The 24,362-nt window shown below is 43.7% G+C and overlaps 1 protein-coding gene across 3 annotated transcripts in view; it reads right to left on the reverse strand.

Moving 5' to 3' along the window:
• kdm8 (lysine (K)-specific demethylase 8) overlaps positions 1–24,362 on the reverse strand; it is a 56,306-nt gene that overhangs the window by 4,724 nt on the left and 27,220 nt on the right. For all 3 annotated transcript variants that reach the window (XM_052020795.1, XM_052020794.1, XM_052020796.1), the window contains exons 2-7: positions 21,713–22,384; positions 12,971–13,143; positions 11,990–12,122; positions 10,447–10,497; positions 7,647–7,796; positions 4,232–4,324 (exon numbers count right to left, since the gene is read on the reverse strand). In XM_052020795.1, the coding sequence (XP_051876755.1) occupies positions 4,232–4,324; positions 7,647–7,796; positions 10,447–10,497; positions 11,990–12,122; positions 12,971–13,143; positions 21,713–22,168 (1,056 nt within the window). In that variant the 5' untranslated portion in view covers positions 22,169–22,384. The remainder of the gene's footprint in view (positions 1–4,231; positions 4,325–7,646; positions 7,797–10,446; positions 10,498–11,989; positions 12,123–12,970; positions 13,144–21,712; positions 22,385–24,362) is intronic.

Genomic DNA, 24,362 nt, shown 5'->3' on the forward strand with positions numbered 1-24,362 from the left:
GAGTGCTGTGGAGGGTCAGTCATCAAGTTAAATCAAAACAGAGATTGATAGATTTCTGGATATGAAGGGAGTCACGGGATGTGGGGTTAGTGCAAGTAAATGGAACTGAGGTGGAAGATCAGCCACGATCTTGATGAATGGTAGAGCAGGCTTGAAGAGCTGAGGACCTACCCCTGTTCCTAATTCTTGTGTTCTGAATAGCATAACTCTTACTTGGAGAATGACCCTGGTTCTAGATGCCCAAGCTCAGGGAAATATGAAGTCCTCATCTAGCCTGGCAAGCCCCTTAAGAATTTTGTATGTTTCAATAAAAAAACTCTCATTCTTCTAAACAGACCTAGCCTGCTTAATCTCTCCTCATATGATAAACCTCAATCTGGTGAACCTTTGCTGCACTCCCTCTATCACAATTATATCCTCCATCAGGGAGGGAGTCCAGAGCTGGACAGAATATTCCTGATGTGTTTTTTTTTCCCCACTGTATAATTGGAGCATGAAGTCTCTACTCTTGTACTCAAATCCTTTTGCAATAAATAAACATACCCTCTGCCTTCCTCATAGCTTGTTGAACCAGCAATTCATTTACAAGGACTCTTGGGTCCCTCTGAACACCAACACCTTTCAATCTCTCACCATGTACACTTACAAGGAAATCAGGAAGGCAAAAAGATGTGAAATAGCTCTGATAGATGAGGTAAAGGAGAATCCTAAGAGATTCTACAAGCATATTAAGAGCAAAAGTGTAACTAGGGAGATAATAGTTCACCTTAAGGATCAATGTGGTTGTCTAAGTGTGGAGCCACTGGAGATGGGCGATTTGTTAAATGAATATTTCTCATCTCTATTTACTGTGGAGGAAGTCGTGGAAGCTAAGGAATTAAGGGAAATGAATACTGATGTCTTGGAACATATCCACATTACAAAAGGAGGTGCTAGCAGTCTTAAAGCATATTAAGGTGGAAAGTCCCTGGGGCCTGACCAAGTGTATCCTAGGACATTGTGGGAAGCTAAGGAAGAAATTACAGGGGCCTTAGCAGAGATACTTGCATCATCTTTAGCCATGGATGAGGTACCAGAAGACTAGAGGGTGGGTAATGTTGTGCCTTTATTTAAAAAGGGCTGCAAGGACAAGCCAGGGAACTACAGGCTGGTGGGCCTAACATCAGTGGTGGTAAAGTTACTGGAGGGGATTCAGAGGGACAGAATCTACCTGCATTTGGAAAGGCAAGGACTGATTAGGGATAGTCAGCATGGCTTTGTGCGTGGTGAATTTTGTGTCTTATGAATTTAATTGAGTTTTTTGAAAAGGTGATGAAGAGGATTGATGAGGGCAGGGCAGTGGATATTGTCTATGTGGACTTTACCAAGGCCTTTGACAAGGTCCCGCACAGTAGGCTAATTCAGATGATTAGATCACATGGGATCCAGGGTGAGCTAGCCAATTGAATACAAAATTAGCTTGATGGAAGGAGTCAGAGGGTGGTGAGGAGTGCTGTTTCTTATATTGGAGGCCTGTGACCTGTGGTGTGCCACAGGGATCGGTGCTGGGTCCACTGCTATTTGTCATCTGTATTAACAATCTGGATAATAATATAGTTGGCATGATTAGTAAGTTTGTGGATGACACCAAAATTGGTGACATAGTAGACAATGGCAAGGATGTACAAGGGGAAGTGGGCCAACGAACGGCAGGTGAAATTTAATTCAGACTGCGAGGTTTTGCACCTTGGTAAGTTAAACCAGGGCAGGACTTGCACAGTAAATGGTAGGGCTCTGGAGAGTGTTGTAGAACAGAGAGACCTAGGGATACATGCACATAGTTCCCTGAAAGTGGAGACACAGGTAGGCAGGCTGGTGAAGGTGGCTTTTGGCAAGCTTGCCTTCATCGATCAGGGCACTGAGTACATGAGTTGGGATGTCATATTACAACTGTACAAGTCGTTGTTGAGTATTGTGTGCAGTTCTGGTCGCCCAGTTATAGGAAGGATGTCATTAAACTGGAAAGGGTTCAGGAAAGATTCAGGAGGATGTTACCGGGACTGGAGGGCTTGGGTATAAGAGGCTGAACAGCTGGGACTTTCTTCTCCCCATGGAGTGTAGGAGGCTGAGGGGTGACCTTATAGAGGTTTGTAAAATCATGAGGGGGCAGTCTTTTTCCCAGGGTTAGGGGAGTCTAAAATTAGAGGACATAGATTTAAGGTGAGAGGGAAAAGATTTAAAAGGGGCCTGAGGGGCAACTTTTTCACACAGAGGGTGGTGGGTATATGGAATGAGCTGCCAGATTGTACAATTACAATGTTTAAAAGACCTCTAGACAGGTACATGGATAGTAAAGGTTTAGAGGAACATGGTCCAAATACAGGTAAGGGGACTACTTCAGGCACACAACTTGGTTGGCATGTACAAGTTGGGCCAAATGTGCTGTATCACTCTATCTGTACCTCCCTCTGCAACTGGATCTTCGACTTCCTTATCAGGAGACCACAGTTAGTGCGGATCGGTTGTAACATCTCCTCCTCGCTGACAATCAACACAGGTGCACCTCAAGGATGCGTGCTTAGCCCACTGCTCTACTCTCCCTACACTCTTGACTGTGTGGCTAGGCACAGCTCAAATGCAATCTATAAATTCACCGATGACGCCACAGTTGTTGGCAGAATCTCAGACAGCGATGAGGAGGCATACAGGAGTGAGATAGATCGGCTGGTTGAGTGGTGTTGCAACAACAACCTCGCACTCAACGTCAGCAAACCAAGGAATTGATTGCAGACTTCAGGAAGGGGAAGTTGGGAGAACACACACCAGTCTTCATTGAGGGGTCAGTGGTGGAAAGGGTGAGCAGCTTCAAGTTCCTGGGCATCAACATCTCAAGAGGATCCATCTTGGGCCCAACACATTGATGCAATCACGAAGAAGGCACGCCAGTGGCTCTACTTCATTAGGAGTTTGAGGAGATTTGGTATTGCAAATTTCTACAGATGTACGGTCAAGAGCATTCTGACTGGTTGCATCACCGCCTGGTATGAAGGCTCCAATGTGCAGTATCGAAAGAGGCTGCAGATGGTTGTAGACTCAGCCAGCTCCATCATGGGCACAGCCCTCCCCGCCATCGAGGACGTCCTCAAGAAGGCAGCATCTATCATTAAGGACCCTCACCACCCAGGACATACCCTCTTCACGTTACTACCATCGATGAAAAGTTACAGGATCCTGAAGACCCACAATCAAAATTTCAGGAAAAGCTTCTTCCCCTCCACCATCAGATTTCTAAACAGTCCATGAACACTAGCTCGTTATTCCTTTTTTCCACTATTTATTTATTTTTGTAACTTATAGTAATTTTTATGTCTTTATGTCTTGAACTGTACTGCTGCCGTAAAACAACAAATTTCATGACATATGTCAGTGATAATAAACCTGATTCTGAAATAAAGATTTCCATTTGTTCATTATATTTTGTGTGTCCATTCTGTCAAGAAGGTTTTTCTTGTTTTAGAGACACAAGAGACTGCAGATGCTGGAATCTTAAAAATAAATTGCCGGAAGAACTCAGAGGGTCAGGCAGCATCTACATAAGAAAAGGGATGGTCAATATTTTGAGGCTTGATGCAGGGTCTTGACCTGAAACGTCGACCGTCCTTTTGCCTCCACAGATGCTGCTTGACCCACTGAGTTCTTCCAGCAGTTTGGTTTTTTGCTACAGGAAGTCTTTTTGTTTTCCTCTGTGAGGTTAGACAGAAAATATTTAATTTCACTGCTATTTTCCACTTCTGCTGAGCTTTTCTATTCCACTTATCCATAGGAGATCTTAAAATCTGTTTTTATGTTTCTTGTGAGCCGATTCTTTTACTTTCCCTTTCCTGGGTCCTCCTTTGTCAAATGTTCCCAATTCTCAGACTTACTGGTTCCTTTGGCGCATTATAAGCCTTTTCCCTCCTTATCTGTAACGTCACTAATTCCCAAAAGGAAAATTCATTCAGCTGTATCCAAGTCAATCAGCCAAGGGAAATGGAAGCAATGATCTACACCACAAATCTGTCCCCTCGCCTCTCGATCCTCTACGCCATCCCATTGATTCCTTCTGCTGTTCTGTTTCCCTTCCTTCTCTGGCCTGTTATCTCTACTCTCCATCCCTCAAATATCTGCCCTACTTCCACTCATCTATTGACAATCCACTCTGCCTACCTCAAACAAATAGTTTCAGAAATCTGATCCCTGTTTTGGTCCTTACCTGGCTGGTGTTGTGCAGGAGTTGTGTTGGGTGGGGATACAGCTTTGGGCTTTGTTCTGGTGAATACAGGCGGATGTATTTCTGTCCCACTACCTATCAAAGACAAATGGTTGAAAATTCCTTACTCAGGTAAAGAAAAAACTTACAATGACCTATTTTCCTTTCTCTGCTTCCAGTTCCCTCCTTGCACCTTGACCAACTGGTAATTCTTGGTGTTTGCCCACACACACACACACACACACACACACACACACAATTGGAGTGCAGAGCACAAATTTCTGTCACACAGACAAGACTGCACATGATACATATGAAGAGAAAGTCCACAATGAATCTCTTCCTTTAAAGTTATCTTTGTCCCTGCTCAGTGAGAATGTGATTCAAAGGACAGCATGCACCATCTCTTGGAGATTAGTTTCTAATCCTCTGGGAGTTTGGAAGTAAAAAAAACCCTTCAACAATGCAGAAGAATTATCTCAAATCCTGGCTAAAAAGTGTACTCTCTTCGGCCTTTTATTAGGATGTGCTACCTTATAAAATGTTGATTAGCAGAAACCTGTCTAGCCCAACTAAATTATCCACTCCAAAACCTGTTATCTAAATTTCTCATTATCTTATGATGCCACACAGTCACCAAGATCCAATCTCAACTCCATATCATCCTTGCACTTCCCTCTCTCTCGAGTATACAAATATTTAAATGCTGAGCATGCCACTACTTCACAAGACAGATACAGTGAAGGAGAGGATCATGCTCATCCTGGTTCAGATGTTCTATTAAATGATTCCAGGGTTCTGTCTGCATTACTGAGCACTGTATGCAGAACGCGGTTCCCAGATCATCACCACACACTGATTCTGATCTCCTGATTCTTCCAACATTATGGTCTTCGCCAAGTTTATTCCTGACTTGTCACCATTCTTTGGCCTTCCTCTGACTCCGCACCATTTGCCTTTCCCTTTAGCTGCTGATTGAGCATTTGTAGCTTGCTTAGAGTCATAGGGTCATAGAGCACTACAGCACAGAAACAGGCCCTTCGGCCCATCTAGTACATACTGGCCTGGTTTTCTGCCTAGTCCCATCTACCTGCACTGGACCATAGTCCTCTAAACCTCTCTCATCCATGCACCTATCCAAACTTCTCTTAAATGTTACAATTGAACCTGTATCCACCACTTCTGCTGGCAGCTCATTCCACACTTGCACCACCCTCTGAGTCAAGTAGTTCCCCCTCAAATTCCCCTTAAATATTTCACCTTTCACTCTAAACCTGTAAGCTCTAGTTCTAGTCTCACCCAACCTGAGGGGAAAAAGCCTGCATACATTCGCCCTATCTATACCCCTCATAATTTTGTATACCTCTAAGATCTCTCCTCGTTCTCCTGCGCTCCAGGGAATAAAGTCCTAACCTATTCAATCTTTCCCTATAACTCAAGTCCCGGCAACATCCGTGTAAAATTTCTCTGCACTCTTTCAAGCTTACAGTACATCTTTCCTGTAGGTAGGTGACCAGAACTGCACAAAATACTCCAAATTTGGCCACACCAACATCTTGTACAACTTCAACAAAACAGCCCAACTCCTCTACTCAATGCCCCGATTTACGAAGGCCAATGTACCAAAAGTTCACTTTACAACCCTATCTGCCTGTGACGCCACTTTCAGGAATTATGGATCTGTACTCCCAGGTCCCTTTGTTCTACTGCACACCTCAGTGCCTTACCATTCACTATGTAATTCTTACCCTGGTTTGTTCTCCCAAAGTGAGGACAATCAAAGAAATAATCATCTACTACCAGTCTCTGGCTTCTCCCACTAAGCCAACGTTGAATGCAATTGACTACTTCATCCTGAATGCCAAGTGACTTAACCTTCTGGACCAGCCTCCCATGTGGGACCTTGTCAAAGGCCTTGCTAAAGTCCACGTAGACAACTTCCACTGCCTTTCCCCGATCAACCTTCCTGATAACCTCCTCAAAAAACTCTATAAAATTGGTTAGACATGACCTGCCATGCACAAAGCCATGTGGACTATCCTTAATTAAGCCCTGTCTATCCAAATACTTATATATCCTATCCCTCAGAATACCTTCCAATAATTTACCCACAATTGACGTCACGCTCACTGGCCTATAATTTCCTGGCTTATTCTTAGAGCTTTTCTTAAACAACGGAACAACATTAGTTATCCTCCAGTCCTCTGGCACCTCACCTGTGGCTAAGGACATTCTAAATATCTCTGCCAGGGCCCCTACAATTTCTGCACCAGTCTCCCACAAGGTCCAAGGGGACACCATGACTAGACCTTGGGGATTTATCTACCCAAATTCATCTCAAGATAGCAAGCACCTCCTCTTCTGTTATCCGGATACGGTCCATGACCTCACTACTCTTTTTCCTCAGTTCTATAGACTGTCTGTCTCTCAAGTAAATACAGACAAAAAAATTTATTTAAGATCTCCCCATCTCTTTTGACTCCATGCATAGATGACCACGCTGATCTTCAAGAGGACCAATTTTGTCCCTTACTACCCTTTTGCTCTTAATATAGCTTTAGAAACCCTTGGATTTCTCTTAAGTATTCTCTTGCATTCCTTATACTCCTCAAGTGCCTCGTTTGATCCTAACTGCCTATACCTAATATATAGGTATGCGCCTCCTTTTTCTTTAACAGGGCCTCAATATCCCTCAATAACCAAGGTTCCCTAAACCTGTTAGCCTTGCCTTTTACTCTAGCAGGAACATACAGTTTCTGTACTCTCAATATTTCACTTTTGAAGGCCTCCCACTTACCAAGCATCTCTTTGCCTGAAAACAACCTAACCCAATGCATGCCTGCAAGATCCCTTCTGATGCCCTCAAAATTGGCCTTCCTCCAGTTTAGAATATTAACCCTAGGACCAGTCCTAACCTTCTCCATAATTATCTTGAAATTAATGGAATTATGATCACTAGATCCAAAGTGTTCCCCTACACTCACTTCTGTCACCTGCCCTGTCTCATTCCCTAAGAGGAGATCCAGTATCGTGCTCCCTCTAGTTGGGACCTCTACAGATTGATTAAGGAAACTTTCCTGAACACATTTGACAAACTCTATCCCATCCAGTCCATTTACAGTATGGGAGTCCAGTCAGTATGTGGAAAGTTAAAATCACCTACTATCGCAACGTCTCACTTTCCTACAACTGTCTGCTATCTGTCCACAAATTTGCTCCTCTAAATCCCGTTGACTATTGGGAGGTCTATAAATATAGTCCCATTAACGTGGTCGTCCCTTTTTTATTCCTCAGTTCCACCCAAATTGTCTCAGTAGTCGAGCCTTCCAGTATGACCTCTCTGAGCACTGCCGTGACATTTTCCCTGATGAGTAATGCCACCCCTCCCACTTTAGTACACCCTTGCTTCTGAACTAACCTGTGTCAGAAAGTTGTGCTGTGGATCCTGGTGCAGAGGAGAAATTGTTCCCATTGGCCCAAACCAGGCGTTTATGGTGATCTCTTCTTCATCTGTGTCACCTAGACAGCAGTAATCTGGTATTTGGATATCCTGCTTCAACTCTGGGATCTGTGCAAAGAAAGAATGTAACCGAATCAATCCCTCATAGGAAATAAACTTCAGAAATGAAACAATCAATAAGAGATGGGCAACTTTGCATTTGGCCTTGGGGAATGAGGCTGGGCAGATGGAAAGTGTATCAGTGGGACAGAATACCAGAGTAGCATATTTGTGATAGTGAACATTATTCAGTTAGACTTGTTACAGAAGAAGTCATAGGTAAAATAGGAGTAATGTTTAAATATTGTGGCAAGGTCAATTTTACTAGGCTGAGCTGTGTTCCCACAAGAGTGGGATGATGCCAATGTTGTAATTATGGTCAACGTGCAAACTATTGATAATGCTAGTAAAGTATTAAGGGGTTAGCATATTTGAAAGTGGATAAATTCACCAGTCCCAGATGAAAAATATCTCAGGCTATTAAAAGCAAGGGAGGAAATTCTGCAAATTTTCAGTCCTCCCGGCATTGGGGACTGGTGTGAGAGGACTGTACATTTCTACAGTATTGTTTAAAAAGGGAGGATGGGACTAACCAAGAATTACTGGCCAGTTGATTTAGCTTTGATGAGCAAGTAATTGTCTAACAACTCAATTTTTTTCAGGAGGTATCAAGGTGGGTTGTTGAAGGCAGTGTGTTTGTTGTGGTTTGCATAGATTTCAGCAAGGCTTTTGGGATCCCACATTGCAGACTGGTTAAAAATACAAAAGTCTCATAGAGAACGTGGCAAATTGTTTCTTGCCACAGACAATTTTGGATCCAAAGGGCAATGTGTGACAGCTATTGTTATGATTGAAAGGCTGTTACCCAGTGGGTTTCCACAGGGCTAAACGCTCATTCCCTTGCTTTTTCTAATGTATATTAATTATTTAGACTTAAATGCAGGGGGCATGATAATACTTTACAGATGGCGTAAAAGTTAATCCTGTGATTGGCAGAAAGGAGGAACATTTCAGACTATAGGAAGGTACGGACGGACATTCTGACCACTTGGGCAGAAAAGTGGACAATTGAATTTAATTTAGAGAGATGCAGTGAGTGGCAGGATACTGAGTGTGGGAGAACAAAAGAGCCTTGCAGTAAACATCCACAGATCCTTAAATGCCAGCAAGACAAGTCAATAATATGGACAGATAAACATTCGGGATGCTTTCTTTCATTAGATGTGCACAGAAGTGCAGGGAGTTCATGTTGGAATTGTATTCAACACTAGTTAGACCACACTTGAGTAGTGCATAAACTTCTGGTCACCGCAGTCATTACAGGAAGGATGTGATTGCAATGCAGAGGGGATTTACAAGGATGTTTCCATGACTGTTAACTAGTTATGAGGAAAGACTGGATAAGCTAGGGTTGTTTTCTTTTGATCAGATGAAACTGAGGTGAGACTTAACAGAGGTGTATAAAATTCTGAAGGGCATGAATAGAGTTAATAGGAAGTACTGATTTCCCTTAGCTGGGGTGGGGGTCAAAAACCAGAGGGATTGACATAAAGTAATTCATAGATGGATGAGAAGGGAATTGGAAAGAAAAGATGTTCACCCAGAGGGTGGTGGGAGTTTGGAACTCATTGTCTGAGAGATTGGTGAAGCAGAATCCCTCATCACAGTCAAATAGTTCTTGGCTTTCTGGCTGGAAAAGTAAACAGGATTTCCTAGTCCTGATGCCCATGTAAGAGCAGAGTGAGTTTGTTCTGACAGCTAGAGTGGCCCAGAGCACATACACAGTGTGCATGTTAAACAGAAGCTGATGGTGGTCAGGGATCAGCCCTTAGCTCAGGGATTCTTCCACAATAAGAAAACTGCATAAAATGGCTAATGCACGGCTGGTCAGCGCATTGTGTGCTGGGGGTGGGGACGTGGCAGTGAAAGTCAGCGTGCTGGCTTGGGTCTAGAGGATGAGAGAGATTTACCAGAATTTTTCAATCACTTTGACTTCCGATAAGTAGAGAATATTTTTGTTTTTTTCTGATTATAATCAATTTAAATTCACAGGATTGCACCAAATTAGAGGTGTGCGGTAGACGACTGACCAAAGATCATTAAACATTAAAAGCTTTTGGCAATCACCTGTCAAAATATAAATATTAAATATAAATCAAATCATATAAATCTGACTTGATTTAAATTATTGAGCTCACTTGGCAGTTACCTAACATTCATTAGAGGAGGAGTTTGTCTTATTGTCGATTCATTAATGGAAATATATTTTCATCGATCGTTGAGCATGAGGAGAAAATTGACATTTATTGATATTTACTAATAAAAATTGCAAATGTTGCCCTTACTTAAAGAGTGTCTACTTGCTGTAGGTTCCAAGTGCTGGACTTGACGGACTGGAACCCATGAAGGCAGTTCCTCCAGGTAAGGCCAAAGTAGGCCTCATGTTGGTTCTAAGGCCTGCTTCAACATGAGTGACCTGAACCATCTCAATGGCGCAAGTGACTGGTTTGCTGGTGCAGCTTTGTGGTATGGTGCACATAAAGGATGGACGAGAAGACAGATGCCTGGATCAAAGCCCCTGAATTTCAGAAACCAACTCACAGCAACGCAGTAATGTTGTAAAAATGCAAAGGAGCATGATGGACCAGACACAACATGCAGCCATTGAGCCAGACTGCCTGCTCATGTCTGTGGAGCAGATAGAGAGATAACTCCTCACCTGCTCAAACAGCTGATGCTGAGCTAGATATCCTATGGGGCTCCCCTCTTCCTGCAGAAAGTATCAAAAAGTCAGTGATTAATAACAATAACGGACTAATAAATAAAACAACTGAAGGCACATTCTAGAAGTGTTATTGAGCAACATTTGATACTAAGCCACATAAGCAGAGATTAGGGCCAAAAGATGACCAAATGCTTGGTCAAAGTGATGGGTTTTAACAGTGTTTTACACAGAGGGAATTGTAGATGGGTGGAGAGGTCTTGGTCTTTGTATTGGTTTTGGTTTATTATTGTCACTTGTACCGAGGTACAGTGAAAAATTTGTCTTGCATACCGATCATACAGGTCAATTCATTACACAGTGCAGTTACATTGAGTTAGTCTTGGAGATAATCGGAGACCTTAGCAGCTGGGTAAAGTAATTAAAGACAGGAATGAATATATTAGAATTAAAGTAGCACAGGCAAATCAGAGGGCTACAGGAGTACAGCAGATAGATAGGGAATAAGAAGTGTATGGAAGGATTGCCAAAGATGCCAATTTATGTCAACAAGCACAAAGGGAATGGGTTTTGAAACTAAGTTCGAGTTAGAGTACGTGGAACAGGATTTTGGGTGAGTTTGTTTATGAAGGAGACCACCCAGGCATGCACAGAAGTGGTCAGATCCAGAGGAAACAAAGGCTTCCACTGCAGATGAAGCGAGAGTTGGAGTTGGGCAATGTTACAGAGATGGAAATTTGTGATGCTGCAGGGGATATGAAGTCCAGTATTCAACTCAAATACATCAGTAGGGTTGTAAATAGATTAGCTCAGCTTCAGATAGTTGACAGGGAGAAGAATGGAACTTGTTATTTTAAAAAGACATTAAGGGAAGCAAGAGATATGGGGTTAGTGCATGAAAGTGGGGTGAGGCAAAAGATCAGCTGTGATCTCACTGAATGACAGAGAAGCCAAAGGAACTGGAGGTTCTGAAGCTGCCCTTTGAGGTCTCCCAATGGTTTCTCCTTAAGACACGAGTAAATCAAGAACACTGTGCTTGTTCTGTTAAGGCTATTCCACGATGGCTGCTTTCTGCAGCTTTGAGCTATAATTTACCTCGGTAAAGGCTGGAACTTATGCTGCATGATGATTGAAATCATTAGGTACACATCTGATGCTGGTAAACACCAGGTATACGAACACGAATTGCAACCCAAATTGTCCCGTCCAGTTTGGCAACTGACACAGTTTCATTGGGAAATGATCACTAACACATAAGAATCAATTACAGATTACTAGCACCGAAAAATCAATGTTACATGCTCTAATTTCGGGGCAGTTATGTCAGTTTCTTGCAAACAAATGTCTGTGGAGTACAGGAGTCCACAACTTCTGAACTCTTTCCATGGACAGCCCACTTCTACACAAGAAGCTATCATTTCCAGGTGCAGAATAAATGATTGGTGACATGCAGATAGCATGTACACAGTTTACTGGCTATGAAAATAAATTATGTTCTGAACTCAGTGGACTGGAATAAATGCTGATGCCAGGAACCAACCTGATGCAGTATGTACTTGTCAATGAACTCGCCCACAGTCATCAGAGTCTGGGACCATTTGTCATCAGTGTAGCGGGAGCCCAGTTCTACAGGGACAGTGCGGCAGCCTGCGATCTCATGGATGTATTCCACACTGTGAAGAATGCACAATTCATCTACAAAACCCAGGAGCACTTACTTCAGACATAATATAAAGCAGTTATTATATCAACTTTAGTACCAAGGATGCTTATCATTTAACAAGGTTCAATACCTCTGGGGCAGTTACAAAGGTAGATACTGTGCAAAACTCCCTCAACATCATCCTCTTAAACACTGCCAAGAGAGGCACAGCATGGTTTAGACATAGAGTACATCTCTGTCAATGCAGTCCTTATTAGTTCTGCTACAGGAAATAGTCACGTCCATTTGGAGTGATGCAGGAATCTTTAAATTTTGGTCTGAGAGGTGGGAGGTCTATTCTCACTGAAACCACAAGTCAAGCAGATAATTCTGGTCCTGAAACTCATGTTTCATGTTTAATGTCTAACTCAAGAGCCCCAGGTAGTCTCCGTTTCACCCTCTGTAAACTCAGTAAGTGTGCAATCTCGTCCAAGGGCAGGGGAGAACGGCTCATTGCACTGTTGTTTTACTTGGATTGCAAGGACCTGAATACGGTTAGCAGAAGAAAAACGACTGGGCTGCTTTCACTATGATGCATGGCATCATTACAGTGTAAGGTTACTGCAGATAGGGTAATTATTGTTCATTAATCACACTCCCACCCAGACAGGCTCACAAAGGTACAGAGCACATAGCTTCCTGAAAAATGTCTTTTACATCTTAATACTGGTACAGAATTAATACAATATTCTTGCAATAATAAAAAAAACTCACAATTTACTCATCAGAATTCACATGAAGGACGGATCATGCTGAGAGTTTATTCAACATTTAGTGCACGGAGAATGACGCTGCCAATGACAGGCGCACTGTACCTACCTCCATTTGCTGTCTCTCACAGCAGGCCAATGATCAACAATGCCCTGTAGTATGACAGGTTTATGTGGAATGAGATACTGAGCTCTGAAATGTTCCAGTGAAGGACAACGGACCCTTGGAACTTCCATTCCAGTTCGGATCTCCTTTGTCAAAGGGAGAGCAACCTGCAGTCTCTGGAATCACAAAGTCAGTTAAACGTTTCACAGAATTTGCAACCTGTTACTGTATAATCGCAATCCCAGGGTTTATCACTGTCAAATTCTCTCTTATTTATCCAAGACTAATCTAGCAAGTGGCTAAGATTACAACTCACTTCTCGGGATTTCTTCCCTCATAGAAATGCAATAAATGGAAAGGAGAGGTCTATCTAGTTTGCCTTCTACCAGCCTGGCAGTCACATGATCCACAGTTGCTGAGCAACTTCTGTTAATTTCCAACTGTCTTGATGCTATGGTGCTCACCACCTTTCCTTCCTGTGGATGCTGACTCCTGCCAGAGTGAGCAGTTGTCCTCTAGAGAGAGGGGGAGAGGCGCGCACACAGGCTTTGTGTGCATGTCTGTGTGTGTGTGCGCACGTTACCAATCATGAAGTAGAACCCCATCTGCAGGTGTCTTGGGCACCTTTGCCACAGGACCAAGACTGTTCTGTCAAATCCACACAATAGCTGGTGTACAACACTCATCCCGTGTTAAAAGAAGTTGTCATACAATGGTAACTTCCATTCCCTTGTATGAACTTTGGGGTCTGGAATGCCAGGATCCTTATGGACATGAATGTCACTCATTATCATGGCCCACAAACTCTGGTGCTCTCATATTAAAATTGCCACCCTGAGTGAGACACAATGGGCCAGAGATGGCCAGCTCAAGGATCATGACAGTGAGCACAAAACTCAGTAGGACAAGTGAACACACCTTGTTCTGGAAGGGCAAACTGTAGGAGGAAAGATGTCTTCAAGGGGTGGGTTTCACTGTCAAGGATGAACCACACTGGTAGCTCAACAACTCCCGCGGTGGGATGAATGAACTATGATAACCTCCCAGGTCACTGCAATGCAGAATGAGCATGATACAGTTACCAGCCCACATGCCCCAGCCCTGGATGCTCTGTATGAGACAAAGCAGGATTTCCACCCTGGCTTTCAGAAAACCCCAGCTTGTCTCAACCCCATCCTCCTGAGCTGCTGCAGAGTCAGGGTCAGAAACTGCTAAAGTCGTGGAAAGACATAACTGGAGAGGAGTACACTACCTCCAATACACAGGTTCAATCATCTCATCAAGCATTAAAAAAAAGAGGGCTTTTACAATGCACACAGTAAGTGGCACGGAGTTCATTTGCACAAAGTAGTGGTTGTACAGAGCATGAAACTTGGCCAGAGGGGGAATTCAATGTTGTTAGTGGGAACCTCTACCCTTATCTGCTTAGTGAGCTGATTTAACAAATGGAAGCACAGCAAGGCAGGACACCTCAAACTATTGACTGTACATTCTGTGACTGTATATCCGAAGCCAGGGACAGGGCAACCAAAAGGAGAAGGAAGTGTCATCAGTTGGAGGAGCACAAGTTCTGGGTTCTGGAGCTTGAGCAAGAACTGATGTCACTGGGGTCCATCCATGGGTCTAAGTGCTTCACGGAGAGCACATCTCAGGGCTTGTTCATCCCACGGTTCAAGAGAGTGCAGACAGAGACAGTCTGGATGCAGACAGGTAGTTCAGGAGATCCAGAAGGCATCTTGCTGTCTGACAGGTATTGAATTCTGAATCCTGAAGAGGTGAAGGTGATAAAGGTGTACAGGGAAGGTGAAGAAAGGGTAAGATAGTAATAGACGCAGGGGATTCTACAGTCAGAATGGTAGATGAGCATTTCTTCAGTCACAACTGTGATTCGAGGATGGTACATTGCCTCCTTGGTCCCAGGCACAAAGATATCACTGAGTGGTGTAGAAAAGGCAAAGGTCGGGGTCCATATCAGTAACTCTAGTATAGGCCGAGAAGGAATGAAGGTTTGCAGGCTGATTTTAAGGAGTTAGAATCATAGAACAGTACAGCACAATACAGGCCCTTTGGCCCACCATGTTGTGCCGACCTTCTAACCACTCCTAAGACTATCTAACCCCTTCCTCCCACATATCCCTCTATTTTAAATTCCTCCATATGCTTATCTAACAATCTCTTGAACTTGACCAATGTATCAGCCTCCACCACCGCCCCAGGCAGCGCATTCCATGCACCAACCACTCTCTGGGTGAAAAACCTCCCTCTGACATCTCCCTTGAACTTCCCACCCATTACCTTAAAGCCATGCCCTCTTGTATTGAGCATTGGTACCCTGGGAAAGAGGCGCTGGCTGTCCACTCTATCTATTCCTCTTATTATTTTGTGCACCTCTATCATGTCTCCTCTCATCCTCCTTCTCTCCAATGAGTAAAGCCCTAGCTCCCTTAGTCTCTCCTCATAATCCATACTCTCTAATCCAGGCAGCATCCTGGTAAATCTCCCCTGCACCCTTTCCAACACTTCCATATCCTTTCTATAATGAGGCGACCAGAACTGGACACAGTACTCCAAGTGTGGTCTAACCAGAGTTTTGTAAAGCTGCATCATTACTTCGCGGCTCTTAAACTCGATCCCCTGATTTATGAAAGCTAACATCCCATAAGCTTTCTTAACTACCCTAGCCACCTGTGAGGCTACTTTCAGTGATCTGTGGATATGAACCCCCAGATCCCTCTGCTCCTCCACACTGCCCAAAGTCCTACCATTTACCTTGTACTCCACACCTTGGAGTTAGTCCTTCCAAAGTGTACCACCTCACACTTCTCCAGATTGAACTCCATCTGCCACTTCTCAGCCCAGCTCTGCATCCTATCAATATCCCTCTGTAAACTTCGATAGCCCTCCACACTATCCACAACACCAACGATCTTTGTATCGTCTGCAAACTTGCTAACCCACCCTTCCACCCCCTCATCTAAGTCATTAATAAATTTCACAACAAGAAGAGGTTCCAGAACCAATCCCTGTGGGACACCACTAGTCACAGCCCTCCAATCCGAATGCACTCCCTCCACCACAACCCTCTGCTTTCTAGAGGCAAGCCAATTCTGAATCCATACCGTCAAGCCCCCCTGGATCCCTTAGCCTCTGACCTTCTGAAGAAGCCTACCATGTAGAACCTTGTCAAACGCCTCACTAAAATCCATGTAGACCACATTTACTGCACTACCCTCATCAATCTTCCTGGTCACCTCCTCAAAGAACCCTATCAAGCTTGTGAGGCAAGATCTTCCCTTCACAAAGCCATGCTGGCTGTCCCTAATTAGTCCATGTTTCTCTAAATGCTCATAAATTCTATCTCTTAGAATCCTTTCTAACAGCTTACCCACCACAGACATAAGGCTCACTTGTCTGTAATTCCCTGGAGTTAGGAAAGACGTAGGACCTCAAAGGCAGTAATCTCCAGATTACTCTCGGTGCCACACACCACTGAGTATAGAAATAGGTGACTGAAGATACGGTGCAGGAGGGAAGGCTTGAAATTTTCAGGAAACTGTAATGTTCTGGAGAAGGCAGGACAGGTTGTACCTCAATAGGGCTGTGAGCAATATCCACATGGGTAGGATTGCTATTTGGGGAGCATTTAAACCAGGTTGGCAGGGGAATGGGGAGCTGAGCATCGAGTCATGAGGAAAAACCTTCATATTAACTGCAATATGCTCAGCATAAAAAGGTATAGAGGGCAGAAAATTTCTAAATTGCATTCAGAAGAACTTGATTTTAGCAAGGGTGTTGCAAACCCAAGAGAGGTGGTACAGTTCTGGATTTAGTTTTAGTAAATGAAGCTGGACAGAAAGGAGGAGTATGAATGGGACTGCATTTTTGTGGTGGTGACCATAATTCAGTTAGACTTAGCTTGAAAATGGAAAAGTATGGAGATAAAAGAGTAAAGGTTCTCAAGTTTGGAAAGGCCGAGTTTACTAGACTGTGAAGTGATTTAACAGAAGTGGTTTGGAGATTATCTTGGAAGGCAAATTGGTCTCAGAGCAAGGGGAGACATTCATGAAAGACATTCAAGGGTTTCAGGGTAAATGTGCCCACAAAGGAAAAGGGTGAGACTGTCAAATCTAGAGCCCCACAGATAACAAAGTATATAGACAGCAAGATTAGGCAAATAAAAAAAAGGAGGGTAACCTAAGACACGGACAGTGGTCATCCTAGAAGAGGACAGGAAGTCCAAGAGTCCGAGAGATACAGCACAGAAATAGGCCCTCCGGCCCACCAATTCTGCGCTGGCCATTAACCACCCATTTACACTAATCCTACATTAATCCTATTCCCTCCACATTCCCATCAACCACCTCTTCAACCCAGACTTGACCACACACATCAGGGCAAGTTACAGCAGCCAATTAATTTATCACCTGCATGTCTCTGGGAAGTGGGAGGAATCTGGAGAATCAGAGGAAACTTACAAGGTCACAGGGTGAACGTGCAAACTCCATACAGACAGCATTGAAGATCAGGACTGAACCTAGTTCTCTGGCGCTGTGAGGCAGCTGCACCACTGTCCTGCCAAGTGCTGGAGTGAAATTAAAAGGGAATCAAAGAGTGGGTTTGAGAAAAATATTGGCAAGTAAAAGCAAAGAAAAGGCAAAGAAAATGCAAAGATATTAACAATAAGGTCATCCAAGGAAAGCTGAAGACCTATTAAGGACTAATTTGGTAACCTGTGTGTGGAAGTGGATCTTGTGGCTAAGGTTCTTAATTAATACTATACTGCTTTCTTCACAAAGAGTCACTGACTCTATTTTTACCAATCCTCCCTAGCTACAGGAGTGGTGTTAGGGGATTGAAGGACTGTTAACATGGTATTCTTGTTTAAAAAAAAGAGAAAAGGGGATAAACCACGCAATTACAGGCCCATTGGCTTAGCTTTGGCAGTGGACAAATTATGGGAATCAATTCTAAAGGAGCATTTAAGCCTTCGCTTAGAAAGGCAGATTAATCAGGGACAGTCAGTATGAATTTGTTAAGGGATGGTTGTGTACGACAAAGTGAATGATTAGTTTTGAGGTGGTAACAAGGAGGGTCAAAGAGGGCATAGTATCCGATGTAATCTACATGGATTTTCGCAAGGCCTTTGACAAGGTCTCACATGGCAAAAAGTAAAAACCCCTGGAATTGAAGAGAAAGTGGCAAATTGGATCCAAAATTAGCTCAGTGGCACGAAGTGAAGGGTAGATGTTTTTGGGACTTGAAGGTTGTTAAAAAATGCAATTCCACAGGGCTTGGCACTCGGTTCCTGAATTTTTATATTCTACGGTAACAATTTAGATCTAAGTGATAAAGTGGTTTGCAGATGATACAAAAATGTGTGATGTTGTTGACCATGAAGAGGAAAGTTTTAGTCTGCAGGAAGATATAGATGGTCTGGTCAACTGGGCAGAAAAGTGGCAATGCATTTTAATCCAGAAAAATGTGAAGTAATGTTATTTGAGAGGTGCAAGGGAATATACAACAAATGGAAGGATACCAAGTGATGTGGAGAAACAATGGGTCCTTGGAGTGAATGTTCACAAATCTTTAAAGAAGCAAAATGGGCCAAGAAGCTAGTTAAAAAGGCCTACAGAATATTTTCCTTTATTAGCAGAGGCCTAGAATACAAAAGCAGGGAAGGTTTGCAAGAACTACTTACCACACTAGCTAGACTGTAGCTTGGATACTGTGCACAGATCTGGACACTACAGTACAGAATAGAGAGGACGCAAAGGAGATGTACAAGGATGTTGCCAGAATTGGAAAAATGCACCTATGAGGAAAGACTGAGCAAGCTAGGACTCTGTTCTTTGCAACAGATGAGGCCGAGGAGAGACATAATTGGTACATATAAAACTATGAGGTTCCAGGAAAGAACAAATGGGAAGAACCTGTTTCCTTTAGCAGGGGGGGGGTCAAAAACTAGGGAGTGTAGGATTAGAGAGGAAATTTATATTTCACCCAGAAGGAGATAAGAGTCTGGAATTCACTGCAGAGGCAGAAACCTTAATCACATTTAAAAAGTACCTGGATATACACCAAAGAGTTGTTTCTTCAGGACTACAGACCAGGTGCTGCAAAGTGGGATGAGGCTGGGTAACTTTTTTATTGACTGGCACTGATATAATGGGTTAAACAGCCTCTTTTTAAATGATTAATGTTCTGTGATTCCATGAGGCATCATCGCACATCCTGTGTCACAGTCTGTGGATCCCACCCCAGCTTCAGCAGTCACCACAGAACTGGAATGGAAGTCATCCTCAATTCCAAGAGATTTTCTGAGAGAGAAGGGAAGAGATGTACCTCACCCAATGGGCTACTGATCAGAGCAAGCAAAGTAGTTTCAAGCAACAGAGGCAGTTGTGGGGAGAGGAGTTAACTCAGTGTCCAACCTGGCTCTGCATTCACTCGCTTCATGATCTACCAGCCAGGCATTGTTAGTTCAGGAGCTTAAGTATTGAAGATTCCCTCAGCCTTGCCAAGCAGAAGGAGAGCTGCACCGAGATTTTCGTGCTCAGCGTGTTTCAGTGCTACACTGGCAGAACATCTGCTAAAAGGCCCAACTGACTCACGTTATGACATTTCCCAATTCCAGTCCCACAATCTGCAACAGCAAATAGGAGCTGGGCTCCTCCACAACTGCAAAGCTAAATCACAGCATTTAGCCCTTAATGTCTAATTACAGACTAGCATGGGTCAGCAGGTCAGGCTCTTCTCCTTGCCTTCCAACTACACAACAATACACATCACCCTGGGGTCCAGAGAGAAAAGTCAGGAAAACATCACTTAATCTTAGGTGCAGAAACTGCTAATGGTTCAAGCAGCAAATTGGCAGTTTCAAAGTTCCATTTCCCACAGCAACCATCATTTCACCCTCTTCATCACTCTATAGCCAATTAGTGGTTGTGCCTTCAATTTCTGGCAGAAGGAACTGGTTTGAAACCACTCCAAGCTCATCCACATTTGCAGCAGTCTTATATCGCTCCAATCTATACTTATTCTAAAGTACCACTCATTCCAGGTCTGTCAGCTACAAAACAAGCCCACCACCCAGTCACTCTTCCTCCCCCCAGACCCCTTTCTGCTTTCCACAGGGACCACTTTCTTCATGACTCTACAGCTACTCACGCAGAGTTCTCATACAGTGACCAGTAAACTCTGGAATGGCCTACCTACCTGTCTCTTTCCTTCAATCCATGGGATTTTAAACTAATTTGGCATCACCCATCCACTAAGTTTTGAGTCACCTTGTGTTCTCTTCTTTTTCTTAACACCACACTGGTATCTCATGTTACAGACATTAACTTTTCACTTGCATTTAATTGTACTTCTTTGACTTTGCCAGAGGAACTGGTAGAGGTAGGTATAGTTATGACATTTAAAAGACACTTGAACAGGTACATGGTAGAAAAGGTTCAGATTGATGTGGGCCAAGTGCAAGCAAATGGGACTAACTCTGTTAGGCAACTTGGTTGGCATGGACAAGTTGGGTCAAAGGGCCTCTTTTCTGTGCATAACTCTATGACCCTCCCTCCCCAGGCACTTTCCAGTAGGAGGTGTAACACCTGTCCCTACACCTCCACCACCATCCAGAGACCCAAGCAGCTCTTCCAGGTGAGGCAGAGATTCACATGCACCACCTCCAACTTTGCCTATTGCATTCAGTGCTCTCGACTTGGCCCCCTCTGCATTGGTGACACTAAGCACAAACCGGGCGACTGCTTTGCCAGGCTCCTACACTCTATCCGCCGTGGCCATCTGGAGCTTCCAGTTGCAAGCCATTTCAATTCCCCTTCCCATTCCCACAGCAACCTGTCTGCCCTCAGCCTCCTCCACTGCCAGGGTGAGGTCAAATGCGAACTAGGGGAACAGCACCTCATATTCGGCCTGGGTAGTCTACACCCCAAAGGCATGAACATTGAATTTTCCACATTCAGGTAACCTGCTCCCCTTCAGTCCTTTTCTCTCTCCTTCTGACCTACCCAGGTCCTCCGACACACACCCAACCCCTCCGCTGGCCTCCGATCACCCTGTTTCTTTCACCTCTTCCACCTACTCCGTCTGCCCATCACCCAAACACTCCTTCCACTGGGTCCCCTCCTCCCACCGTTCCCATCTGCCCACTCCTCCTCCTTTATCTGATTCCATGTTCCACCTTCCTTTCCTATCTTCCATCATCTGCAGCCCTTTATTGCCTCGATCCATGTTGCTATCTCTACCCTTCCCTCTCCCACCTAACTCCATCAGCCAGTAACCCATCCTCACCTGAATTCAGTTGCCAGCTCTTGCCTCACCCCTCCCCCTGACCTCCTTATAATGGCCATCTCCCCTCTGCTGTTTCAGTCCAGCTGAAGGGTCAGCAATGTCGACTGTCCATTTCCCTCCACAGATGCTGCCTGACCCACTGAGTTCCTCCAGCAGTTTGTCTTTTGCTCCTATCTCTCTGTGTTTTAAATGGATAAGAAGAAATCTGAAGAAGAGAAACAAAGGACTGCAGATGCTGGAATCTAGATGAAAAACACGATGATGCTGGAGGAACTCAGCAGGCCAGGCAGCATCCGTGGAGAAAAGTAGGTGGTCAACGTTTCGGGTCAGGACCCTTCTTCAGGACTCATTTCAGAAATCTGAAATGTTTGTTTACCAGCCCAAATTTTAAACATAACGGTAAAGCAACTGCAGCAAATCCATAAAACGTGAAAATACTACCTTTTGGCTTGAATTCTGATTGGATCCAACATCTTCTAAAGCCCTCTTCTTTGGATTATTGTGATTCTGAAGGACTTTAACCAGTCTGATGAGAATGTTGTCCATTATGGCCATCCCCATCAACAATCCTCTGTCGCAAGTTTCGATTGCTTCTCTAACCGCTGACTCCTCCTTGCACAGGCACACAGCCTTAAAGAGACAGCCATATGAAAAGACTCTTCTCCACTCTTTGTCCACATCCCTCCAAGTTCCAATGTTGAGCTTCTCCCAGGAGAAGTCTATGATGGTCTGACTGAGCTGCAGACATTTGCCAATGTCCTGGCCTTCATAAAGTAATGCTGCTGTCTGCCTTAATAAGAAAATAAGGCTCTCATTCACCATTTTGCTGAAATCCAAGTTCATATCCTCTAATTTAGGTGGCAACACTGCCATTGCTTCTGCCCAGATGGAGGGCATCTCCTGATGACTTTCTCTGAAGTGTAGGTTCAGTGAGAAAATGCCCAATTGCTTTTAACTTGCAGTTTATTAAACCTGCAAAGGATTTCTCCGTTTCCAAACTATTGCCAGAGAGGCAGACTGAGATTGAGTAATGTGTTGAGGCAGAAACACGGTCACCGTCTGGAGACTTGTCTTAGTCTTTACTTGCTTACTAGACACTGGTTGTGGATGATTCTAAACAAACCAGAACAAAGATTGTAGTTATATTTCTAATAAAATGGTAGCAACAGCAACAATCTCCATTTATATAGCACCCTTAATGCAGCAGACCACCCCAAAGCATTTCACAGGAGCATTTTCAAACAAAAAAAACCCTGACTTCGACCCATATATAAATGCAGAAGACTAAAAGGTTTGTCACACAGATTGTTTCTAAGGAGTATCTTAAATGAGGAAAGAGGTATAGACAACCAAAAGGTTTGAGGAAGGAAGCTTAGTTTTGATAGCTGTGGCTGTCATCAATATTTGGAGGTACACAAGAGTTCAGAAATGATGGAACTGGATATCATTGAAATGGATATCATTGTGGATTACAAGATTGGAGGAGATTGCAGAAATAGATTAAGGGTGAGTCCATAAGTCAAAGAGTCATGAAGCATGAGAATTTTTAAATTGCAGCATTGCTTAGCCAATTGTCAATGTAGAGTGGCAAGCAGAGGAGAGGTGTGTGAATGGATGTGAGTGAAGTTATAACATGGCAGCAGATTGACTTTGAGTTACAGAGAGTTGAAGAGGGAATGTCAGCCAGGAGTATGCTTCAAATGCTGAGTCAAGGCATTGGAGGAATTTAGTGGTAGAGTTCTAGCTGGGCAATGTTTAAGAGGTGGAAATAGGTGGAATTAGCAATAACACAGATATAAGATCTAAAAATCAACTCTGTCAAAATGTGGACATTAAGGCTGCAAACAGTCTGGTTTAGTTTCCAACAGTTCTCAGAGGTCGCAAAAGGCAGAGTGAACCAACATCCACCAAGTAAACAGCTGCATCTGGAATGCTGGAACAGCCCTCATCACGGCATATTTGGAAACTGGTGCCGTAGCCCACAAAAAACAGCTCAAAGTGCTGTATTTAAATAAGAAACAGGCAGGGGCCAACAATGGGGAACACTAGATGGAAAGGTACAGGAACAGAAGGCACTATTGCTGAGTTTTTGACAACAGAATCTGATAAGTGCAATGAACACTGAAATAAGTTGTGAAGGATATGGAGGGATAAATTACCTTTGCCACAATTACGTAGTATATCATTTGTGACCTTAATCAGATCTATTTTGGTACTCTGCCAGTGTTCAAGGTAAGATGCAGTCTGATTTGGGAGAATGCAGCATGTTCAGACAAGAAAATGTGCGCGACAGGAACTTCACAGAGATTACATCAATGTCCTTGCTCCTCTCTCAAATTGAATATTTTTGCTTTCTTTCCTCCTCTCCAGAAGATACTTTCACCAAAGCCACACAACAAGACTCAATCACACTATCATTCTTTAGGCACGGTAGCGTAGCGGTTAGCGTAACGCTTTACAACGCCAGTGACCCAGGTTCAATTCCGGCTGCTGTCTGTTAGGAGTTTGTACGTTCTCCCCGTGTCTGCGTGGGTTTCCTCCGGGTGCTCTGGTTTCCTCCCACATTCCAAAGACGTACGGGTTAGGAAGTTGTGGGCATGCTATGTCGGCACTGGAAGCGTGGTGAAATTTGCGGGCTGCCCCCAGAAAAGATGCATTTCATGTGTGTGTTTCAATGTACGTGTGACTAATAAAGATATCTCATCTTATCTTAGAGGAGTTCTCAGTAGAGTATCTGTTCATCCATTGCAGGGATTATTGATGTATTACTCTGTTATGGTTTCAGGTTTTCATTTCTTATTACTGGACAAGGATTAATTGTTGATATTCATAAGGGACACCCATCCACATAATATTTAATGTTACTTCCAACTAACATGTTAAATGTGTAATTTCTTTGATGGACTTGCTAACTTGTCCTCTTGCAGAGGAAACATGGTTTGGTGTACAAAGCAACATTTCTTTCCACCTATTGCTTTCTTTCTCCCTTCTCCAGGATTACAGCCAGTTTCTCATCACCACCCCCCTCCCTCTCTCTGCACCAATGTGCTGAGCTTGACAGCTGCACTGAGATTTGGGAGTTGTGGCACGT

Source organism: Pristis pectinata, chromosome 8 (genome assembly GCF_009764475.1).
Source record: "Pristis pectinata isolate sPriPec2 chromosome 8, sPriPec2.1.pri, whole genome shotgun sequence".
Classification (NCBI taxonomy): domain Eukaryota; kingdom Metazoa; phylum Chordata; class Chondrichthyes; order Rhinopristiformes; family Pristidae; genus Pristis; species Pristis pectinata.